At 38.7% G+C, this 21633-nt stretch overlaps 1 protein-coding gene across 1 annotated transcript in view; it reads left to right on the top strand.

The window, feature by feature from the left end:
* Nucleotides 1-21633, top strand: part of SUCLG2 (succinate-CoA ligase GDP-forming subunit beta) — a 214449-nt gene that overhangs the window by 35990 nt on the left and 156826 nt on the right. The window contains exon 2 of the mRNA XM_045024985.1: nt 5095-5236. Within this exon, the coding sequence (XP_044880920.1) occupies nt 5095-5236 (142 nt within the window). The remainder of the gene's footprint in view (nt 1-5094; nt 5237-21633) is intronic.

Here is a 21633-nt window from a genome sequence, read left to right as displayed (position 1 = left end):
AGCTCCAGGCCTTGACAAAGAGGTGTACTTCTCAAATACGACTAGTAACCACAGCAGAATGTCTGTCTCAAAGCCAGCTGGTATGATCAAGCTTTTTCTTCCAAGATAGTTGTCTTCTACCTTCTCTTACAGCTGAAATAATGTTTAGCATTTCTATAATGTTATGCCCATTGAAGACTTGTAAAAAAAAAAATCTTATTCTTTTGGGGCTCATCAGATAACATAATGGCCAGAATTTTCAATGCATGAGATGCACCTGAACAGGCAGGCAGGAGCTTAATCAGGCACGTGAGGAATTTTAAGAAGTGACTTAAAAGCATACAAAACCTACTGTATTCACCGGAGTTATGGCTATGAGCTTCCGGCCCCTTGACCAAGAGGGATTTTTTAAACTAGATATTAACTTCCCCAATACTTAGTTCCACAGGGAACTGGGATTGCTCTTATGTTGGATTAGGGCCTAAGTAGTGCATCTGGATTCTCCTTTGCCTCACACAAAGTAGGGCTCAGTCACTTGCTGTTGAAGGTCCTGGCTGATGCTGCATCCTGGTTGCAAAGCCTCTTCCCGTCTCCCCCCCAATTGCTATCTCAAACTGCATCTGGCAAGGCAGAGGATCAGTAGCTACATGCTGCAAGGTCACCTCTAATGGGTCTAATCATCTCTGGGACTCCATTTTCATTGCAGTTGTTTTGGCTTCTGCTCTAGTAGGGTATGTGAGGGGATGCCTGGCAGCTGACAGTGCAAATGAGAGCTCATGAGATAAGTACCTTAGTTGGAAGCAGAAATCAAGTAATGCTTGGGAAGGTTTACATTGGTGTTGGGGAAAGGGAGTGAAAAAAAAGGGAAGAAATTACACAATTCATATTTTGTCCTCAGTGTAAATATGCAGTAAGGCACAAACCCTTCCTGAGCACTCCTCTGACGATGATTGGCCTCAACAATACTGAGCTACAATACTTGTGTGTCTGTATTTTCCAACCTTTAGATCAGCCACCTTTTTTTAATCTTATAAGTAGCTGTTTCTCCTTAAACTGGAAAACTGACATCTAGTGGACAGTAGTTCCCTCAACTTGTGATATAAATAAATACATAAATAATAATTGGAGATATACCAATCTCCTAGAACTGGAAGGGACCTTGAAAGGTCATCGAGTCCAGCCCCCTGCCTTCACTAGCAGGACCAATTTTTTGCCCCAGATCCCTAAGTGGCCCCCTCAAGGATTGAACTCACAACCCTGGGTTTAGCAGGCCAATGCTCAAACCACTGAGCTATCCCTCCCATATATATACCCCTGTTTTATCACTTTTAAATTCCTGGGGATATGCATTTCATTCTGTAATCCTTCACTCCAATCTCCATGTGTGTATGTATCTGATATGTATATTTACACATCATAAAAAATTGAACTGTATACTGGTGGCAATTATTTTGTAGCATATTGCATTAACATTTTGTTGAATGAATTCAGCATAGGAATATTTTGAAGACAAAAGAATCTAAATGAAGAGTGTAAAATTAAGCCCCCAGGATTTTAATGTTATAACTGTGCTTGAACAGACACACACAGGAAAAGAAGTGGGGGGGCTTTTTAATGTGCTGGATATATCTAAGGGTATATCTATACTATCCACCGGATTGGCGGGCAGCGATTGATCCAGCGGGGTGTCGATTTATTGCGTCTAGTTTAGACGCGATAAATTGACCCCCAGAGCGCTCTCCCATTGACTCCGGTACTCCACCAGGGCGAGTGGCACAGGTGGAGTCGGTGGGGGAGCATCAGCAGTTGACTCACTGAAGTGAAGACACCGCAGTGAGTAGATCTAAGTATGTCGACTTCAGCTACATTTTTCACATAGCTGAAGTTGCGTAACTTAGATCGATTGCCCCCTTCCCCGCCCCCCAGTGTAGACCAGGCCTAAGAAACCTTCTCCGCTCTTTCTAAAAGGTATGCTACAATTCAAATAGAAATTAGGGGCTTGATGCAGGAATTATTGGGTGTGGTGTATAAATCGAAAAGTAAATGTATTGACTCTGAAGATCATAGAGAAATAGAAAACAAGTTGAGACACTTGTATGGTGGAATTATTACCTAAAACCAGGTTAGTGTAGGTATTCACTATAAGCATTTTATTCTTCTAAAATACTTCTCACATTATTTAAAATGTGAGTTCTGAGCCATTTGTAATTGTTTAAGTTCTGCAGGAATCACTTTGTAATACACAAAACTTCCTGTATAAAAGTACTTGGCTTTTACATGTCTTTAATATCAGTCTTTTGTGTCATATGTTCAAAAAGATGGATGTTTGTTTTTGATATAATGTAATATCTAAAACTCCAGTATTGCATAAAAGCCGTATATTGTTGAAAGGTGGACTTATTAACATTTTTTTGTTTTTAGTATAAAACTATATAAGAATAATCAATGTTTTATGTCCTGATTTTAGAGATCCAAGTATTAATATAATAAATAATCCTTTCTGTTCTGTCCAGCTGGGAGGTGCCAGCATGCCTTCAGTGCTTTTTATTTTATCAGCAGCTGAGAAACTGTGGTGGTTTATCTGCCACCAGGGCAGCAGTTCATCTCTCCATAAGGAGAAGAGTGTCTTCTGCATGACACAGTTTGTAATTAAACCACTGCCAGGTAGCACTGCTGTCATTCAGGCTGATGTCCCTTTTCAGTTAACTCTTCCCTTTTCTATTTGACCATTTTAATGTGGATCCCAAGAAGAAATGTTAGCCAGCCTGCAGATATTTCTATAAATATGGCTGTGCTTGGTTAAGTGTGTGAGAGGGGAGCATGAGTTGGTTTCTCATGGAACATTTAAAATCCAGGTTATTGTAGTACGTTCAGATGTCTTCCCCCCACCCCACCCCACATTCCCCTTGTAAATTTTAACCAAAGTTAATTTTTTAAAGAAATTGTGTTGACGATGAGGGTTGTTCCATATTCACTGTAAGTTGTAACACTCTGAGCTGGGAACATATAAAACCTCAATTCTGTAAAGATTAACCCATGTGTTTAATATGAGTGGGATTACTGATGTGCTTGTAGTTAAACATGTACAAATGTTTTGCAGAATCAGGGCCTAAATGACATGAAATTTATTTTTTACTTTAGATCATGGAATATATAAAGAAAAAAATATAGTAATAATGGAAGTGTAACATGTACAAAAGCAAGGAAATTTGGATCTAGAGTAACTTATCCAGATAAGTGGTATGGCTTATGGGATAGAGGAAAAATGTCCAAAGGGCTGCACAGCTTTGATGGCAAAGCTATCTATTCATGTGGTTTTCCCGAAGCAGGTTTTGTTACTAAATTGTTGTAATTATTTGTTTCTTCTAGAACCCAATGGGTGCTAGGTGCTTTCAGACACTAAATGGCTGGTATTGTTAGCAGTGGACATGGAGACTTATTCTCTTCTGGTAGTGGTGCCTCTAAGGGCTTGTCTATACTACCCGCCAGATCAGCGGGCAGTGATTGATCCAGCAGGGGTCGATTTATCGTGTCTAGTCTAGACATGATAAATCGACTGCCAAGCGCTTTCCCGTCAACTCCGGTACTCCATCAGGGTGAGAGGCACAGGCGGAGTCAATGGGAGAGTGTCAGCAGTCAACTCACCACAGTGAAGACGCCATGGTGAGTAGATCTAAGTCAGCTTCAGCTACATTATTCACATAGCTGAAGTTACGTAACTTAGATCGATTTCCCCCCACCCCCCATTGTAGACCAGGCCTAAGTCAGTGTTGAGGCCCCTTAGGGGGGAGAGGAGTGTGTGTGGTGAGGAAGGGGGTGGTGCATGCTTACATTTTGTCTGTGCAGTATCCATTATGTGGATAAATAGGACTTCAGTCTCCAGGGCTGTCACTCTGGCACCTTTCACCACCACTAAATTTGCTTAGCCTAAAAACAAAATCCAACTATATTTGGAGAGTGTAAAGTGGAGCCCGGCAGGCAGCCACCTGATGTGATTGACATAAGAATACTGCACCGCGTTTCTTACTTTGTTCATCAAAGCTGTTCACGTTAGACGAGGAAGCTAGAGAGGATTGTTCACAATGTTCAGCAATAGTCCGGCAAGGTCTTTAATATTAGTATTTGAAGCTTTACAGAAAGAGGTGAGGCATCCCAGCTAAAAAGAGTGAAGCTGGAACAGCTGCCACGTAGCAGTACAGTATAGAAAGGAGTAGACCTCAGTCCCACTCCTTTGAGCTCACAACTCTGAAATGCCCATTTCTGCACTTTTCAGTGGTGCACCTATGGCACTTGCTTGGGATCTTTTGATTTGCTGGCCTTTGGTTTTGTGTGCATAAGTCTCTCTCTCTTTCTCTCTCTCTCCCCCTCTCCCAGCCCGCCCACCCATGCTATATATATATAGCATACACATATGTATAATTATGTGTGTGTAAGTATGAATAATTTGTAAATCTTGTATGGTAAGGTTGGGAAGTTGTTTCTTCTGCTGCTACTCCTGGACTCAGATGGCCACACTTGTAATTTGCTAGTTCCTTTAACAAAAGGTCACTAAAACAGAGCCAATCAGGAATAGCTGCCAAACCTTTTAAAATGTGTTGGGATTTATTATTACTTTGAAAATTTAACCCTTAATTGATTTTTTTTTCCTACTCAGATGTACAGTGTGTATATAGTGTCTGAGAAACTTTTGTACGTAAGACAACTATTTAATATTTAGTATGTTGTGGACTTTAAACTAAAGCAAAGAATATTTTTATTAATGTAGCAATTTTATAATAGTATTCTTAGGTAGTACAGAAATGCATAAAACCATAAATATACTGTAGAAATCAAACCTAGTACATTTGAAAACCTGTGTTGATTTAAATGAGAGACACATCCAGCCAAGATCACCCTGTGAGCCTTGTGCAGAATTTTAGTATCTTTGATAGGTTTCAGAATGTTTTAGCCACACATTTGAAATGGCATTTCCATAAAATGATGCACATTCTTCCATTTCTCCTAAATAATTTTGTTTATTGTTAGTTTGAGGTGACCGTGAGGCTTAATAGTTCAGTTGACTGTTGCATGAACTGTTCATAATGAGCATTTTGTTATTTCTCTTTATTTCTGTAGGCTGTTCAATTAACCCCGAAACGATGGCTGAACCTGCAGGAATACCAGAGTAAAAAACTGATGGCAGACCATGGGGTTACAGTTCAGAGATTCTTCGTGGCTGACTCTGCAAATGATGCCCTGGAGGCTGCTAAGAGACTAAGTAAGTTGACTAGTAATGGGTGATATCTGCTTCGCTAGATACCAGCCTGGAAAATAAATTGCCTTGTAATAAGTTATATTAGTTGCACACAATCTTAAATTTGATGTTTATTGTAGAGGTTTGAAATATCATCCAGTCAATAAGTGCTTGTTTCATTGCACATGTGAAACGAGCTTTATAACAGCAATATTTTTCAGAGCGTGGTTTTATTTCCACCATAATGTTATTTTGTAAACAGCATATAACATGGAGTCTTTAACATTGCTTATGTCAGTTTTAATACATTCAGAATCAAGATTGCAACATTATGAGTGGCTGCTATAGAAATCATTGTGATGTCATGAGCAGGGTCATGACTTCGGGAGCAAGGGACGGAAACAGATGAACATCTTTTAAAAAAACAACCACCTTGTTTTCAACCAAAACTCTGTTCTAACAAAGGAAGAAAACAAGTGTCAATAAAATTACTTTTAAACAGATTTATATTTGTGTATAGTGGGTTTGTTCATATGTGGAATCTGAGTCACATAAAGGAGTGACAAAAGGTGTGTGACAAAAGCCAGGAAAGGAACCCAGATGTGCTAAATCCAAATTCTATGCTTTGTTCATGTTCTCTATCAACATTGTGGCGTACCTGCGGGAAGAATTTGGCACAGAGTATTGAAGTACACAGTGTTCCTGTGTCACAGGGACTTCAACTCAAACATGACAGAGTAGCAGTGCTATTCAAAGAGAATGTGGTTTGGTAAATCACCCCACTTGTAAGCATTTTTTAAAAATCTGATTAGTAGATATTTCTATTTGATAGCAGCTTTTCCTTTTTTTTTTCTACTCACAGTTCTTAATCAGAACAGATTGGCACCACAGCCATTATATTACTCTTGGATAGTCTATTTTCCAGAAATAGTCTGTTTAGCAATAAAAAGCTGTTTTTTGTCTGATGTTTCTGATATTCATAAGCTATTGTACAATAAATGTACCGTTTAGGTAAATATTCTCAAATCTTGCACAGAAGAAAGTAAATTAACATGGTTATATCAGAGACCTGAACTGACCTCCAGGATCTAGATGGTATTAATACAATGGTGTGGTGACTCGCTTAACATCATTAGAATTGTGGACTTTTCAGTAATTGAAACTAATTTAAACCTTTTGATGTTGACAGAAGTATTAAACCCTATTTTTAAAATTCATTTCAAACTAACATTAAATGTTTCCATTTTGGTCATTATGCAACTTAAACTGACGATGTGACATATTAGGTGTCTGATATATATGATTTTTAAAAAACTGTCTGAATAAGAAGCCCTTTTGTAATACCCATACATGTTTGTTGTTGAAACCAGTTAAGAAGCTAGGTTTTAAAGCATGGCTTGTCTCAAAGTGCAGATTTTATCGTGATTTGTTGTGCAGTATTTTAGCTTGCTGATTATGTGCTTCAGATTCTTACTGTCAGCAATCTCTATCTAAAAAGTGCACCTTAATATTAGAAAAGCATGGAACATGACAATGCAAATGTTAAGGCAGAATACTTCTGTGTGCATTCATTTTGAGAATTTTTCAGTGTATTTCAATACAGTAGTCTCATATTAACATGTTTCTGTTCAGCTAGGGAAAGAAATGCCTAGTTGAAAGTATCTAAAATATTAATCTGCCCAATGAAATACTGGAATAATTGAAATAACTTTTTTCAAGATTTGTTCATTGAAATGACCATGCATCCTGTTAGTTTGAATGGACCTCTGGATAGTAAAAATAACTTTGTATATTAAAAGAAAAACTTAAACTATCGTGAGACCAGATTCTGCCTTGAGTTATTTGTATACAACTTCACTGGGTGCATTGGAATTTGGTCCCAAGTTTGTAATGCAAGTCAATGTCAGTAAATGTGAAGTTTACCTTCCCTGAATTTGTGGAATTCTGATCTTAGATTCTTCTCTGGAGCTTCTTGCTATTGACTATTGACTCTTCTGAGTCAGAATTAGACTGAGAGAAGTTGAGTGAGAAGTGTTCCTTTTTGGACAGTTTCTCAGATCATTGTCTCCATGACAAATGGGAATGAGGATATGGAGGTAGATATTACCACATCCGAGGTAGAAGCCAAACTCGAACAGCTTAATGGGACTAAATCAAGGGGCCCAGATAATCTTCATCCAAGAATATTAAATTCTTGAAATTTCAAGCCCATTAGCAAGAATTTTTAATCAATCTGTAAAATCAGGGGTTGTACCGTATGCCTGGAGAATTGCTAACATAGTTCCTATTTTTAAGAAAGGAAAAAAAAAGTGATCCAGGTAACTACAGGCCTGTTAGTTTGATATCTGTAATATGCAAGGTCTTGGAAAAATTTTTAGAGGAGAAAGTAGTTAAGGACATTGAAGTCAATGGTAATTGGGACAAAATACAACATGGTTTTACAAAAAGTAGATCGTGCCAAACCAACCTGATCTCCTTCTTTGAGAAGGAAACAGATTTTTTAGACAAAGGAAACTCAGTGGATCTAATTTACCTTGATTTCAGTAAGGCATTTGATACGGTTTCACATGGGGAATTATTAGCTATATTGGAAAAGATGGGGATCAATATGAAAATTGAAAGGTGGATAAGGAACTGGTTAAAGGGGAGACTACAACAGGTCGTACTGAAAGGTGAACTGTCAGGCTGGAGGGAGGTTACTAGTGGAGTTCCTCAGGGATTGGTTTTGGGACCAATCTTATCTAATTTTTTTATTACTGACCTTGGCACAAAAAGTGGGAATGTGCTAATAAAGTTTGTGGATGACACAAAACTGGGAGGTTTTGTCAATACAGAGAAGGACCCGGATATGATACAGGAAGATCTGGATGACCTTGTAAACTGGAGTAATAGTAATAGGATGAAATTTAATAGTGACAAGTGCAAGGTCATGCATTTACGGATTAATAAGAATTTTTGTTATAAGCTGGGGACGCATCAGTTGGAAGTAACAGAGGAGGTGGTTGATAACAGGATGACTGAGTGGCCAAGGTGATATGGCCGTGAGAAAAACTAATGCGATCTTGGGATGCATCAGGCGAGGTATTTCCAGTAGAGATAAGGAGGTGTTAGTACCGTTATACAAGGCACTGATGAGACCTCATCTGGAATACTGTGTGCAGTTCTGGTTTCCCATGTTTAAGAAGGATGAATTCAAACTGGAACAGGTACAGAGAAGGGCTACGAGGATGATCTGAGGAATGGAAAACCTGTCTTAGGAAGGAGACTCAAAATGCTTGGCTTGTTTAGCCTAACCAGAAGAAGGCTGAGGGGAGATATGATTGCTCTCTATAAATATATCGGAGGAATAAATACTAGGGAGGGAGAGGAATTGTTTAAGCTCAGTACCAATGTGGACACAAGAAAAAATAGATATAAACTGGCCATCAGGAAGTTTAGACTTGAAATTAGACAAAGGTTTCTAATCATCAAAGGAGTGAAGTTCTGGAACAGCCTTCCAAGGGGAGTGGTGGGGGCAAAAGACATATCTGGCTTCAAGACTAAGGTTAATAAGTTTATGGAGGCGATGGTATGATGGGATAGCCTAATTTTGGCAGTTAATTGATCTTTGACTATTAGTGGTAAATATGCCCAATGGCCTGTGAAGGGATGTTAGATGGGGTGGGATCTGAGTTACTACAGAGAATACTTTCCTGGGTGTCTGGCTGGTGAATCTTGCCCACATGCTCAGGGTTTAACTGATCGCCATATTTGGGGTCGGGAAGGAATTTTCCTCCAGGGCAGATTGGCAGAGGCCCTGGGTTTTTTTTGCCTTTCTCTGCAGCGTGGGGCACGGGTCACTTGCTGAAGGACTCTCTGCACCTTGAAGTCTTCAAACCACAATTTGAGGACTTCAATAACTCAGACATAGGTTAGGGGTTTGTTGTTGAAGTGGATGGGTGAGATTCTGTGGCCTGTGTTGTGCCTTCTGACCTTAAAGTCTATGATTCTATAATTCCACAATTAATCCTTCTGAAGGCTGCTTTATATTTCATGCTTATTTTGAGAAACATGACTGAAGTTTTATAAATGGATAGTCAAGGCCAGTAAGTTGTTTGGTATCCTAATCGCAGTTATTTTCATAGAGATTACCTATGCTCCTTTTTTAATAAGGTAGCAGTGCAAATGCATTCAAACATTCTATCCCATACTGCTTCTGCCCTTCTTGTTCTAGGAGCTGGATAGAGATATTTACCCCCAAAAGAAATTTGAAATTCTTTTTTGCTCTGGAGTTCTAGGGAATTTTGTTCTCAATGCAAATCTAGGATACTGTTTTGTAATCCCAAATCCATCCATCCTTTTTACCTAACAGTCGTGATAGTGACAGGTTCCCCAGGCAACACAGGCAAAAATCTGTGCTGTGGTAGTTTTATCAGATAAGACACAAATTCAGCATCCCTGAGACACTCTGTCTGCCATTTCTTAAACTCTTTTTCTCTCTCACAAGTTCACTTTCTATAGTATTGGTTGCAGTAGAGCTATTGTGATATGGCCACCTGCATTTAACTTGAACAGAGGTGCTATGTGGGTGAAAATCAGGAAAGAGAAAATGGGGGAAAAGAAAAAGATTTATAATAGACAAAAATAAAAGCTTGTCTAAGCTTACTTGCTTGTAAAAATAGATGGGAGTTCATTTGAATAACAGTGTTTTTTGGCATATTCACAATATATTAATGATGTCATTGGTGGTGGCATGTAAATCACAGGAATATTGATCTAGGGAGAAAACTATTGAAAATATTTTTTATCATGGAAAGAAAAATAAAATATAAAAGCAGAAACTAATTCTCTGCTAATCCACCTGCAGAATGTGAACTGTATGCAGTGCTATTACTGAACAACACTTTCAGCTACATAAATGTTTCCATCCGTCAATGATAATTTACTCTTTTGTCATTTTATATAATTGCATCAGAAGAATAGAGAGTTACTGTGCAGTAAAGGAATTGTGCTTTACAATATGAAGAACGGTTGCATGTTGAAATGATTGAATACTCATTGATCCATTTAGTAATTAACAGTATCCTCCTCCTCATTCTCCATGTTGTGCTGTCATTTTGTCATAAGGTGTGGTTTGAAAATCCAGCAGCAAGAACATAAGTTCTGATGATGATATATTGATGATTACATTACAGTTGCAGATCAGTGTCACATTTATCTGTTTTATGTTCAGTCAGTTCACTAGCATCGCTATCACTTGAGGTCATCCCACAAAGGGCACAATAAAAAAGATTTACATAACTGAATAAGAGTGGGTCAAATGGCCCACCAAAAACTGCCTGCAAATCGAAAAGGAAGAACCTACAGGAGACACCAAAAAGTTCAAAAAAGGAAGTGACCTGATTAGAAAGTTATCACAAGAAGGCTTGGAGGCAGCTTTGGACGGTCTTCGATCGAGATATACAGGGAGGTATTCCAGAGATGGAATTTCTGAAGTGAGTAGCTCCTAACCCCAAACCTGGTCCTCGTTCAGACTTCTGGCTAGAGAACAAAGGCATTGCACTCTGATAAGCAACTTTTTATGATTACTACACAGGTATATGAAGAGTAATGATAAGTATTATATCATGTGACATATGGTAACTACCCTCAACTTAATGTGCTGGGTCTTTTATTAAAAATTGGATTATTTTCAGTTTTTCAAACACTTACCCATGCATTTCCAGGTGAAAAATAAAAGCTAGTTGTCACAGCACGAAATATCCATTTACAGACTCTTTAACCTCTGTTGAAATGGAAGGACGACAGACCAGTAGCATGAACCCAGGAGAAGCATGTTCTCTTAGATGCTCTGACAGGATTAAAAGTATGTGAGTAAGGAAGGGTTCGAATCTGATCCTGTATTAACAATTAGTATGAGATTATTGCACTTTATTCACAGAAAAATTACATGACTTGACCAAGTACAGTGTGCTGGAAAGACTGCAATTCCACCATGCCATACTGCTGCAGCTACGGCCAACAAGCAAACTCCACCTGGATTCCTCTGTTTATTATAGGTGGCTGGCAACAGAGCCAGTTGTGGAATAGGCTTTCACCCTTGTTTCAAAAATAGTCAGAGACTGTTGACCTCCAGGGATTGTTGCCAGGCTCACCTCTTCTCTTGGGCAGCTGAAGAGAGCGGGTCCTGATGAGGGTGATGTTTAAGGGAGATGTGGAGGCTTGATGGTGGTTTCCATATGGCTTTATTTTTGTCACACTGTTTAAAAAAAAAAAAAAAAGTCAATGTAGCAATTGGGCCACAGATGTATGTATTACAAAACTGCAGGAAATAAATGAAAAACTGAAATTGTGTAGTATTACACCATTGTCTTAAAAGTCCCATAAAAGAATGGCATAAGAAATACCTTTGTCAGGTAACATCTCTAAATCCTATGTCATGGGATTTTTTTCATGTGTGTTGAACTGGATGGTAAAGACAGTTATTTCAATCGAATATCAGTGTTAGTACTTAGTGAATTTGTAAGGACTATAGTAATTACCGGAGCTGTTTTTCCCTCCTTTACTGGCCATGAGGATACTTAGGTTTGTTTGTAGATGTCTGTTATTGCTGACATGTTGCATCTCATTTTCATTTAACCTAGAAACTGCTTTAGTTTAATAAGAAAAACTGATGAGGTAATGTGACGTTTTATTTTTTAGTGATATATCTTATGAAATAAGAGAAGATAGGTGAAGTAACTTAACATTTAGTTCACTCCAAGTCCTAGTCTACACTTAAGTCACACTCCTAACGAAACTTTTTTTTTTTTTGGCAACATTTCTGTAGTGGCGAAAGATCTAGTGACAAATAATTATACTGGCAAAAAAAGTCATTCTTTCACTCAGAGAACTGTTTGTAAGCTATACTGACAAATGGACTTGTTTGCTGGTATAAGCTTGTCTACACTGGGTTTTGCTGGCCTAACTGCATGGCAAACTCTTAAGTGTAGACAAGGCCTCAGGTCTCAGTGAAATTGAAGTAGTGTGCACCAAATTCCTCTGATATACAGGATAATTCTGTAAGTCATTGAGCCATGAAACTTTAATCTTTCAGCTTCCTCTTTTGTTTTATGGCTATATTTCAAACCCTAATAAACCACTTAGACAAAGGCATTATACACACATATGTAAAAAGATAATTCTTTACACGATAATTGGGTATCAGCAGTTCTATTGTACCTCTGTTATGGTAAATACTCTCTAACATGAACATTAATAGTAATTTCCTTGGAAAGATTTTGAAAACATATTAATAATACAGAATGCAATCTAGAAGGGATTTTTAAATAAGTTAAAAGATCGGTAGTTTTTTCCAGCAAGATAAGCATGACAGATGTCAAGAAAATTTAAGTGACATCATTCATATTGACTTCCAAGGGAGTTTTGCAAGGTAAAGAACACAGAACTGGGCTCAAAAGATTTCGTTGCTTTTTCATACTAAACAATTCTCAGGTGTAACTGTTGTAGAGGAGGCACTATTTGCAGAATGCCAGAAAATTCAGCATTATGTAATTTTATGTTTCAAGTCAAGATTTCTAAGTTTCCAAAAGAAACAGATTGTAATATTTTCACATATACCACAGTCTTGCTTGGTCTGCCTTGTAAAGAAACTCAGTGGATAAACAAACTACCTCAATTAAGGACCTCTCTTCAACACAGAACAAGCTGAGGGATTTGAGAGTCTGTTGTTTGTGTGAAATACTATATATGATCCAAGTATTAAAATACAGACTTTGTGTTTTCATGCTTTTCTATATATTGGGGACAAGTCTCTTCTTCTGAAAAGGAAGGAGGAGATGGATGAGCTGTGGATGATAAGCTAAAAATAGCATTATTAAAAATATTTGATATGTAAAAATCAAACCGTTTCCAAGGATCTTCAGGAATTAGATGCTGCAGACATAATAAGATCCATTGTAAGAAACTTTGCTCAGTGGTAGATTCTGCATTTGATTTTACTGGGTGTAAGCTGTCATTGCTTCATGAACACCAGCTTGCCACTTGCAGAACAAAATAAGTCCTCTACTGGTTCAGCATGCTCAATCTAAGTGTCACAGGAGTGGACTGTCTTTATTATGCCTTTGAGTGATAGTAATAGTATTGATGTCATGTAATAGTATTGATATCATGTAATGCTTGCTGACCAATAGTATTCAATACTGCAAATTCAGAATTGTGCACCATCTATGGTATGTATGGGTTAGAGCAGTGATACTCAGACTTCAGTGGTTCAGGAGCCAAATTAGCGATCAACATTACCCTAAAGAGCCTCACTACTGTGAATTCATTGTTTCATTTACTCTCTCTATATACACACACTATAATATATATAATATAAAATAAATATATAGATTATTCTCACAGCAAAATGACTGATCAAGTATTTTCTCAACTACAGTTGGTTAATAGCATGGTAAAAGCATCCTTATTGGTTGTTAATTAAATCACAGTATTTTGAAATCATGTGCTGCAAAGAGCCGCAGGAGACGCATTAAAAGAGTCACTTGCGGCTTGTGAGTCTGTCTGAGCATTACTGGATTAGACTATCTAAAATTTAAATATATAGAAGCATCATTTTAAATCACAAAAAGTGTATGTCTGAGATGTTTGTGCAGAAGATATGTTATAGGGTACAGGAGGAAATTTCACAGGAGTTGTGCCACCCAGTATTTGAAGTGCGTATAGAGTGAAAAACATAGGCAATACTTATCGGAGAAAATGCTGTGCTGAAGTGATTCTGAATACCACATGGTAACTGGCTGATCTGAACGTGTCACATTCTTAGAATTAAAAGGATGGTGGTGGTGTTAAGGCACAAGACTGTGAAGTTTGGAAACTGGATTCCGTTCTTTGCTGAACCATAGACTTTCCTCTGATGACGATGACTATTAAGTTGTCCTACAGCATAAAATTCACCTTTGTGCAAAAGGCATCATTTAAATCCTTCAAATGGGGCTCAAGTGGGCTGTAGGTGGTGCATAGGCCAGCGTGGATTTGATTTAAATCATGGTTTAAATCAGCGAGCAGGGAACCTTGATTTAAATAATTGAATTTAATCTTGTTTTGCATATGTATTTTTTAGCTATTTTCCTGTAGAAAGGTTGATTCTCCTTAGTTGGTAAACATAAAAAAGATTTATTTGCAACTAAATGCAGTTTTTTATACTAGACTAAATTTGGGATTTCTTTTTTGCTAATCAGAAGGCTACACTATATCGCTACGTATTTTAAGTTATTATATAAATTACTATACATTTATTCAGATTCTCAATTTTTATATTTTTTGATGTTAGAAAATGGTGAAAGAGGCATTTCTTCTTTACTTATGATTTGTGTAAAACGGCATTTGGATGGAGATTCGACTTCTATTAAAAATGCACAAAATATTTTATTACTTAAATAATACCCGAAAGTTGGTGGATAAATAAGTGGGAGGAAAGTAAGTTAATCAAAATGTGTTTTGCATTTAATCCTTTCTGATTTATTAAATAAAGGAAGTACCTGTCGTTAGTGAATTGAACTGATTGCTTCTGTTATCATGTCCTTCAAGAATTTAGAACTAGTAGATCTTATCTTTTCACATCTCATTTTTGTTTATATATTGGGAGACAGAAACAAGCTTTCCTGCTTTTTCAACTCCCAGTCATTGTCTTAGCTATTGAACTGAGCTAGTTGAGGAAACTGAAATGAAGAAAATATTCTCTCTGCATCTGCAGTAGAAACTTTTATGCTGTCAGAAGCTGATTTAGCATTTCAGAGGGGTGAGTTTTGCCCATAGTGAGCTATTCCTACATTCTCTCACAAGTCTTTTTGTCTGGATCTCAGTTTAGTTATAACAATACTTCTGGTGCTTCTATACCAAGAGAAGATATTCTTTATCTCCATTTCATCATACATGTTCTTCCATGTATTTATGATTCAAGATACAAAAAAACCCAAACCCCTCTCTGTTTATATAACACTCTCTCTCTCACATGCGTGTATGCACACGTGTTCTTTGTAGCTTCTGTAGGCCAACCAATATTGCATGCACCAGGGGCTCTTTACATTCCTCCACTGCGGCCTTCCCCCCACTTCCCCATCTCATCTCCTTTTATTTCAGGGATGCCTGTAATCCTCCACATCCTTCCTCATATGGGGGTTATGTCCTGTGCCCCCATTTCTTCCTTTCCCCCATGCCTGGGTTTCTTTGTGTCCCCTTATTCACACCTCCAGTATATGCCGGGGATTCTGTGCGACCTGCATATCCTGTTCCCTCTGCATACTAGTATCCCCAATTCCCCCCCGCCCCCAACCACCACCACCAGGAGTTCTGTGTGCTGTTCATTCTCCCCTTTCCCTTATCCCTCCTTCTGCACCATGGCAGGGTCTTTGTGGCCCCCCCCCTTCCCTCTCTGCTATATGACAGGGTCTGAGAGTCCCTGCATCTGAAGATTTATCCTCTTGGAGACCAAGGAATCGCTAGCCAATATCTTAAACAAAATTTCTCTCTTCAAGGAGTGTTTCAGAAATCCATATTTTAGGTCAAATATTGAGAGGAACTCTGTGAAAGATTGTTTTCCCCTCAACTGGGATTGGTCCTTTTCTGATAGGGCCATAGAAAATTATTTTAAGTATTTATTATCTGTATTTCCTGACACCTCCAGAGCAACGCAACCGTGGCACCCCAGCGGCTTTTACTATATATAAATAATAGTCATTTTTACTGTAGAGAACATAACTTACTTTTCTTTGGGGACTGTTCACTATACAAGGAAAGAAGAAAGTTCTGTTTAGTGTGTGTCTAAAGTCTATTGAATCATGAAGGAAGTGGAAGGTAATTTCTATCAAGAAGCAGAGGCGGGGAAGGGGAAGCACAGTCTCCTGTCATATTTTAATTCCTCTCTGACACGTCCTTTACTTCTTTAGCATGATATTGGCAGTCCTGACACAGTAGTTCAGGTTAAAAAGAAAAAGGAATGAAGTTGTACAGGGAAGGCAGACTACAACATGTAAAACAGATCAAGCAGTACAGCCAGCTGAGTCGATGACAGAAGAGTGGAGGAGAACAAGCTGGTTAAAGGGAACTTTAATGACATATGGATAGTCTCTATTGTAGGATACTCACAAAGGAACTCTTCATAATATAACACAGCTTTCACCTGAAATTAATCTGAAACCAAATGATCACATTCTTTCAGACAGCTGAATAGAAACAACGCTCTTGATTGCCTCAGAAATTTCAAATTACAGTGTCTGTTTCCTTTGCACTAATAGATTAGAAGAAATGTTTGGAATAAATGCAGACAATACTTTATTTACAATATTTCTTCAGAAGCCACTCAAGTTGATGCATGACCAAACTGAAGGCCAACTTCTGACTTCATATGCACACACAGCACCCACTGACTTCAAATGGATTTGACCACTTGTATCAGAGAGATCCATTTTGTCTTTAGGGCATTAGGGATCTAAAAGAGCATTTAAAGAATTTTCAGCCCTCTATCTACATTTTTGTAAGCCCAAATTCAGATATTAAAGAAAACAGTGCAGGATCATTATGAGATTAAAGTTAGTCTAGTATCAGATGACTAAATATTGTTTCACGTAGGATGTGGTTCAAATGACATCTTCAAAAACGTGGACTGAATACTCTTGTGGAAAGAAAAGTTATACTAAGAGCCTCTGTTCTGTTCTTTGAGCGGTATACCCTTTTATCTTGACATGAGTACAGAAAGCGTGCCTTGGGTCTACAGCTGAAAGATTTGCTGAGTTCTAACTCATGCAAAAGCTACAGAGATGGAATACAGTGGAGACTGTATTTTTCCAATAGATTTGGAGCCAATCAAAATGAGGCCTTATGCTCAACTCAGTGGCATTTCTTAATCTGTCTGTGTAATGCAATTACCCAAGGTGGATAAAAATTGATGATTAAAAAAAATCATGTTTTTTGTTTAAATCAGGTTGTTTTGATTTTAATGAGATTTTTATTTAAATTAGTTTTTTTTTAAATAAACATTAAAATTAAATTTGAAACGGATGCCTATGTTAAGGCCTAAGCTTATTAAAATCATTTAAATTAAATGCAAACATTTAATATTAATCAGTACTTATTTGCTGCCACCTTTAAAGAAAGTCAAACCACTAAACTGGTGGAAGTCACTGGCTAAGGACCGGGAACGGGTGTGTGTGGAAGTGCTAAATCAACTTCTGACAGCAAAAGCCTCTTCTACAGGTGCAGAGAGAATATTTTCTTCATTTCAGTTTATTCAAGTAATTCAGTTTAATGACCAGTTCATTCAAAGTTAAGAAACCAGTTGGAAGCTGAACATGTAGGAAAATTTATTTTCCTTTTGCAATCTATGAATAAAAACTAGATCATGAGAGAATGAGATCTATTAATTCTAACATCTTGAAGGGTATGGTATAACTGGCAACAATCAGTTCCATTTACTAGCAGAGAATGCTTCCTTTGTTTAATAAATCAGTTTTAAATGCAAAACATGTGTAGATAAACTTTTTATAAATGTATCAAGCACATTTAAGGTAGTTTTATTTATTAAAAAATTAAAATGCTATTTTTGTGCATTTTTAATTGAATTCAAATGCCCAGTCAAACAGAGTTTGACACACAAATTACTCCTGAGGGAATTCTGCATAAAAAAAAATTAAAATTATGTGCACAATATTTTAATAATTTGCAAAATTCTGCAAATTTTGTCAAATAAACGTGGCTCCAGTATGGCACACGCTACTGGCTGCATTGAGGTGGGAGATCACCCCAAAGCTCCCCCATCCCCCCCCAGTACAGGGACTCGGCAGTGAGTCTGCATCTGGCTGTGACACTGTGCAAGGGGCTGGGCCTGCCCCAGAAACACCCCGGGGCCCTGTCCCCCTGTGCCAGATGCTCAAGGTGTGGGTGGGCAAGCTCAGCCCAGCAGGATCCAAGTGTGGAGGGCCTTAGTGGGGGGGGGATCCAAGTGTGGGGTGAGAGGTTTCTGTGTGGGGCAATCTGGGGGTGCGGGTAGCTCAGTGGGAGATCTGGATGCACAGGGGCTCATTGGGGGGGTTCCAGGTGCAGGGGCAATGGGACTCTGCAGGGGATGCAGGTGATTGGTGCTCGTCACGGTGAGGGTTCGATGGGCCTGCTTCATGGGGGAGCCCCCGCTGCTGCTGAGGGGATGCTGCATGCTGGGCTCCCACTTCTCACGATTCCCCTATCCCCTTTTCTTCCCCATCTCATTTCCCTCCCCCACCTTAAAAACATGGAAATCAGAAATGAAAGGGAAAGTCTTTAATATTCATTGCCATTTTCACATTGCCATTGATGCAGTTGGGTAACACTCCATAAAGCATTCATTTTAATTTCCAGCGAATACTGAAAAGCAATACACCCTTCAGTTTCAAATACAAAAGAATCAGATTATATAGGGGAAAAAAAGTTGCAATACATTTTAATGTACACAGGTCTTCCATTCTGGCCTTTTACTTCCATGGGCCAAATTGGGGGGAGGTGGGAGGAAGAGGGAGGAGTTGTACTCTTTTAAACATGATCCGCTAATTTGTATCAAAATTAGATGCTACTAGGAGTTGATTGTGCAGATCTGCGATCTCTTTTTTAAATACATCCTTTGATGTTTGTGGAATAGTTAAATGTTGAAAACTAACTTATTGCCATTGGACATCTGAGTTGCCTACCATCAGGCATTGATAGGAGTGGGTCATTTGCATTGATTTTGTTTCATGGTTGCACGGTTTTCTTCTGAACTAGCATTTGAGGCGTGGGCTACACTTAAAACTTAGATCAACATAGCTAGTGTGATCAGGAGTGTGAAAAATCCACACACCTGAGTGCCATAGCTATATTGACCTAACCCCTGGGGTAGACACAGCTAGGGCGATGGAAGAATGCTTCCATCATCGACCTAGTTACCAACACTTGGGGCAGTGGAGTATCAGAAACCCTTTCTGTCATTGTAGTCTGCGTCTATGCATAACCGGGTCACAAGTGTGTAGCTACAGTGCCGCAGCTATGCTGCTGTAGCACCTATAGTGTAGATATGACCTTTTTCTTTCTTTAATAGAAAGCTGAGTTTCTGCAGCAAAAGATGGGATGCTGGAAAAAAGAAGTGCTGGGTCATTGACCTTCTGTGGTCTGGTCCATTTTGAGCCCTGTATTTAATCCTTCCCTTACAGTGCTGCTTTGCCATTTAATTTAAACATGGATGAAAGCAGCTTCCAGAAGCTTCATTGAATGATTGAGTGATTTAATTAAGAGAAAGTAGGTAGCTGAAGAGTTCAAAGCAGGTAAGTCCAATACTAATTCAAAGCATGTCTGCTCAGTCAGTGGTCACTTTATCCCGAATAGAATACGCTATTCTGACCAATCTTGAATATTGTTGAATTAGTTTTGTCTGGAAAAGACGCTGGTATTTGTGTAGATATCTACACCTCTTACAAGAAGAAAAGTGTTTCCACAAATGTGGGGCCTACTTCTCAATACAGAGCATTGCTGTTATGATTCAGTGCTTCTTAACTGCAGTCTTTAATATAAGATCCCTTTTAAACTCAAAATACTGTGAAGTTCCCAAAGAATCTGGATAGCTAGAATTTTCCACATGGCTGAGAACATCTCCCTGTAACGAATTATATAGAATGATTGCTCCACTGTTGCTATTTAACCCGTGTAACAAACTGCCTACAACTCACATAATGCTGGATAATTCTTGTTTGGTTTAATGTTCAAATTCTTGCAGTTTGGTGTGAAACAGTTAGGCATGAAATAACCTGGGACTGTTCTTCCTGTGAAATGTGATCAGTTTTGATAATATTGAGGGTAGTACTGGAGCATCTGGTTTTCCAGTTAAAATATTCACCACCACACATTTAGCAGGTATTTTGGGCATTTCTGTGTAGTAACCTTTTTCATGAAGATGTGGGCAGAACTTTTTGAATAAATAGTTTATTTGACAAAAAATGAAGTTTTGGCCATCCTAAACCCTTCCCCAATTTGACGAGAGACATTTCAGCCATTCACAAAACAGCCAGATGCCCAGAAGGGGATGGTGGTGCTGTTCCTGCCCCGTTATAACCTTTAGCCATTCATCTGGGACGTGAGAGACCCAGATTCAAATCCCTGCTCTGGAACAAACCCCAAATGCACTTTCCAGTTCATGAAGAATTCCAAAAATGTTTAGATTTGGTTTAATCCAAACCAATTTTTTGCCGATTCTTCTCCCATGCCCTCCAGAGCTGCCACTGAACTGGAAAAATCAGCTATTTTCCCCAGCTATAGTTCCATTCCATAATTTATTTTTAATACCAAGTATTTATTTTCCTCACAACTCTGGATTTCATATTCTGTGGGTGGTGAAACCAGGGAGCAACTCAAGTGGTTCTACAGTTCTCCCGCCCCTCCTCAGTAATCTAATCCTCTTCCTTTGCAGTCACTCTGTTACCTCGTCTCTTCCTTTGAATACTGGCTCTTCCTGCATCTCGTTCAGGTGATTCATCCTCTGTTTCTGGGCCCCACAGTTTGCCCCTGCCTATATCTCTGTTCTCATTTCCTCTTGCTCCCTTCCGCATTCCCTTTGTAGTGGAAAGTCCAAGCCCTTTCCACTACACCCCTTTTGTAGTCTTCTCTCCTCTGGTGTTTGTTGGTTTCTTCATCACCCCTATACTTGGGAAAGTCTTCTCCCTTTTTAGTGCTAAACGACTTACCCCTGCCCCTTCATATCCTTCCTTGAGCCTTCTTCCTACTGATCCTGCAATAATTCTACACCATCTCCAGATCATGCTGCCACCACACAGTCTGTCTGTCTGACTGAGCTGCTTCCTCCATGTTGGAGCTACACTATACGTTGCTCCAGGCACAGATGTAAAGTTTCATGCCTGCTGCTGTCACTTGATTACCAATAGTTATTACTAAGGAGAATAGTCTTCTCTTTACATGTTCTCCTTACAATAGCTTGCTGTTGGGCAGCTTTTCCAGAATAAGAATGTGTTTTGCTACCCGTGATACATGGAACAGAAAAAGGATTAACATCTCCCTGTCTCTCTACTACTTTCATCATTTAGTGGCACTTTTAAACTGGAATAAGAGTAATGAAAGTAACAACCTGCACGGTACTGTTATTTACGCTAATGTAATTTTTCGAGGGCAGCTGAGTAATCAATATGTCTGTGATCCAGTTTATTTACCCCATCTACTGGGAAAACCTCAATCATGGAGATTCAAAGGAGTTACGAAAGGTGTTTAAAGGTTGTTTTTACTGAAGTCTGCTTTACTGAAATGTTGCCACTCCCCCCTTCCCTTTTCCAGGGTGTGACGGGGTTTTCTGTGTTGGTGTCACTTCTGTCAACTTTTTGGAATGTTGCATTTCTGCTGCCCCTAATTTCCCCCTTTTTTTCCCTCCACGGCCT

Source organism: Mauremys mutica, chromosome 7 (genome assembly GCF_020497125.1).
Source record: "Mauremys mutica isolate MM-2020 ecotype Southern chromosome 7, ASM2049712v1, whole genome shotgun sequence".
Taxonomy (NCBI): Eukaryota; Metazoa; Chordata; order Testudines; family Geoemydidae; genus Mauremys; species Mauremys mutica.
The sequence above is the reverse complement of the archived record's forward strand: the minus strand, read 5'-3'. Positions and strand labels throughout refer to the sequence as shown.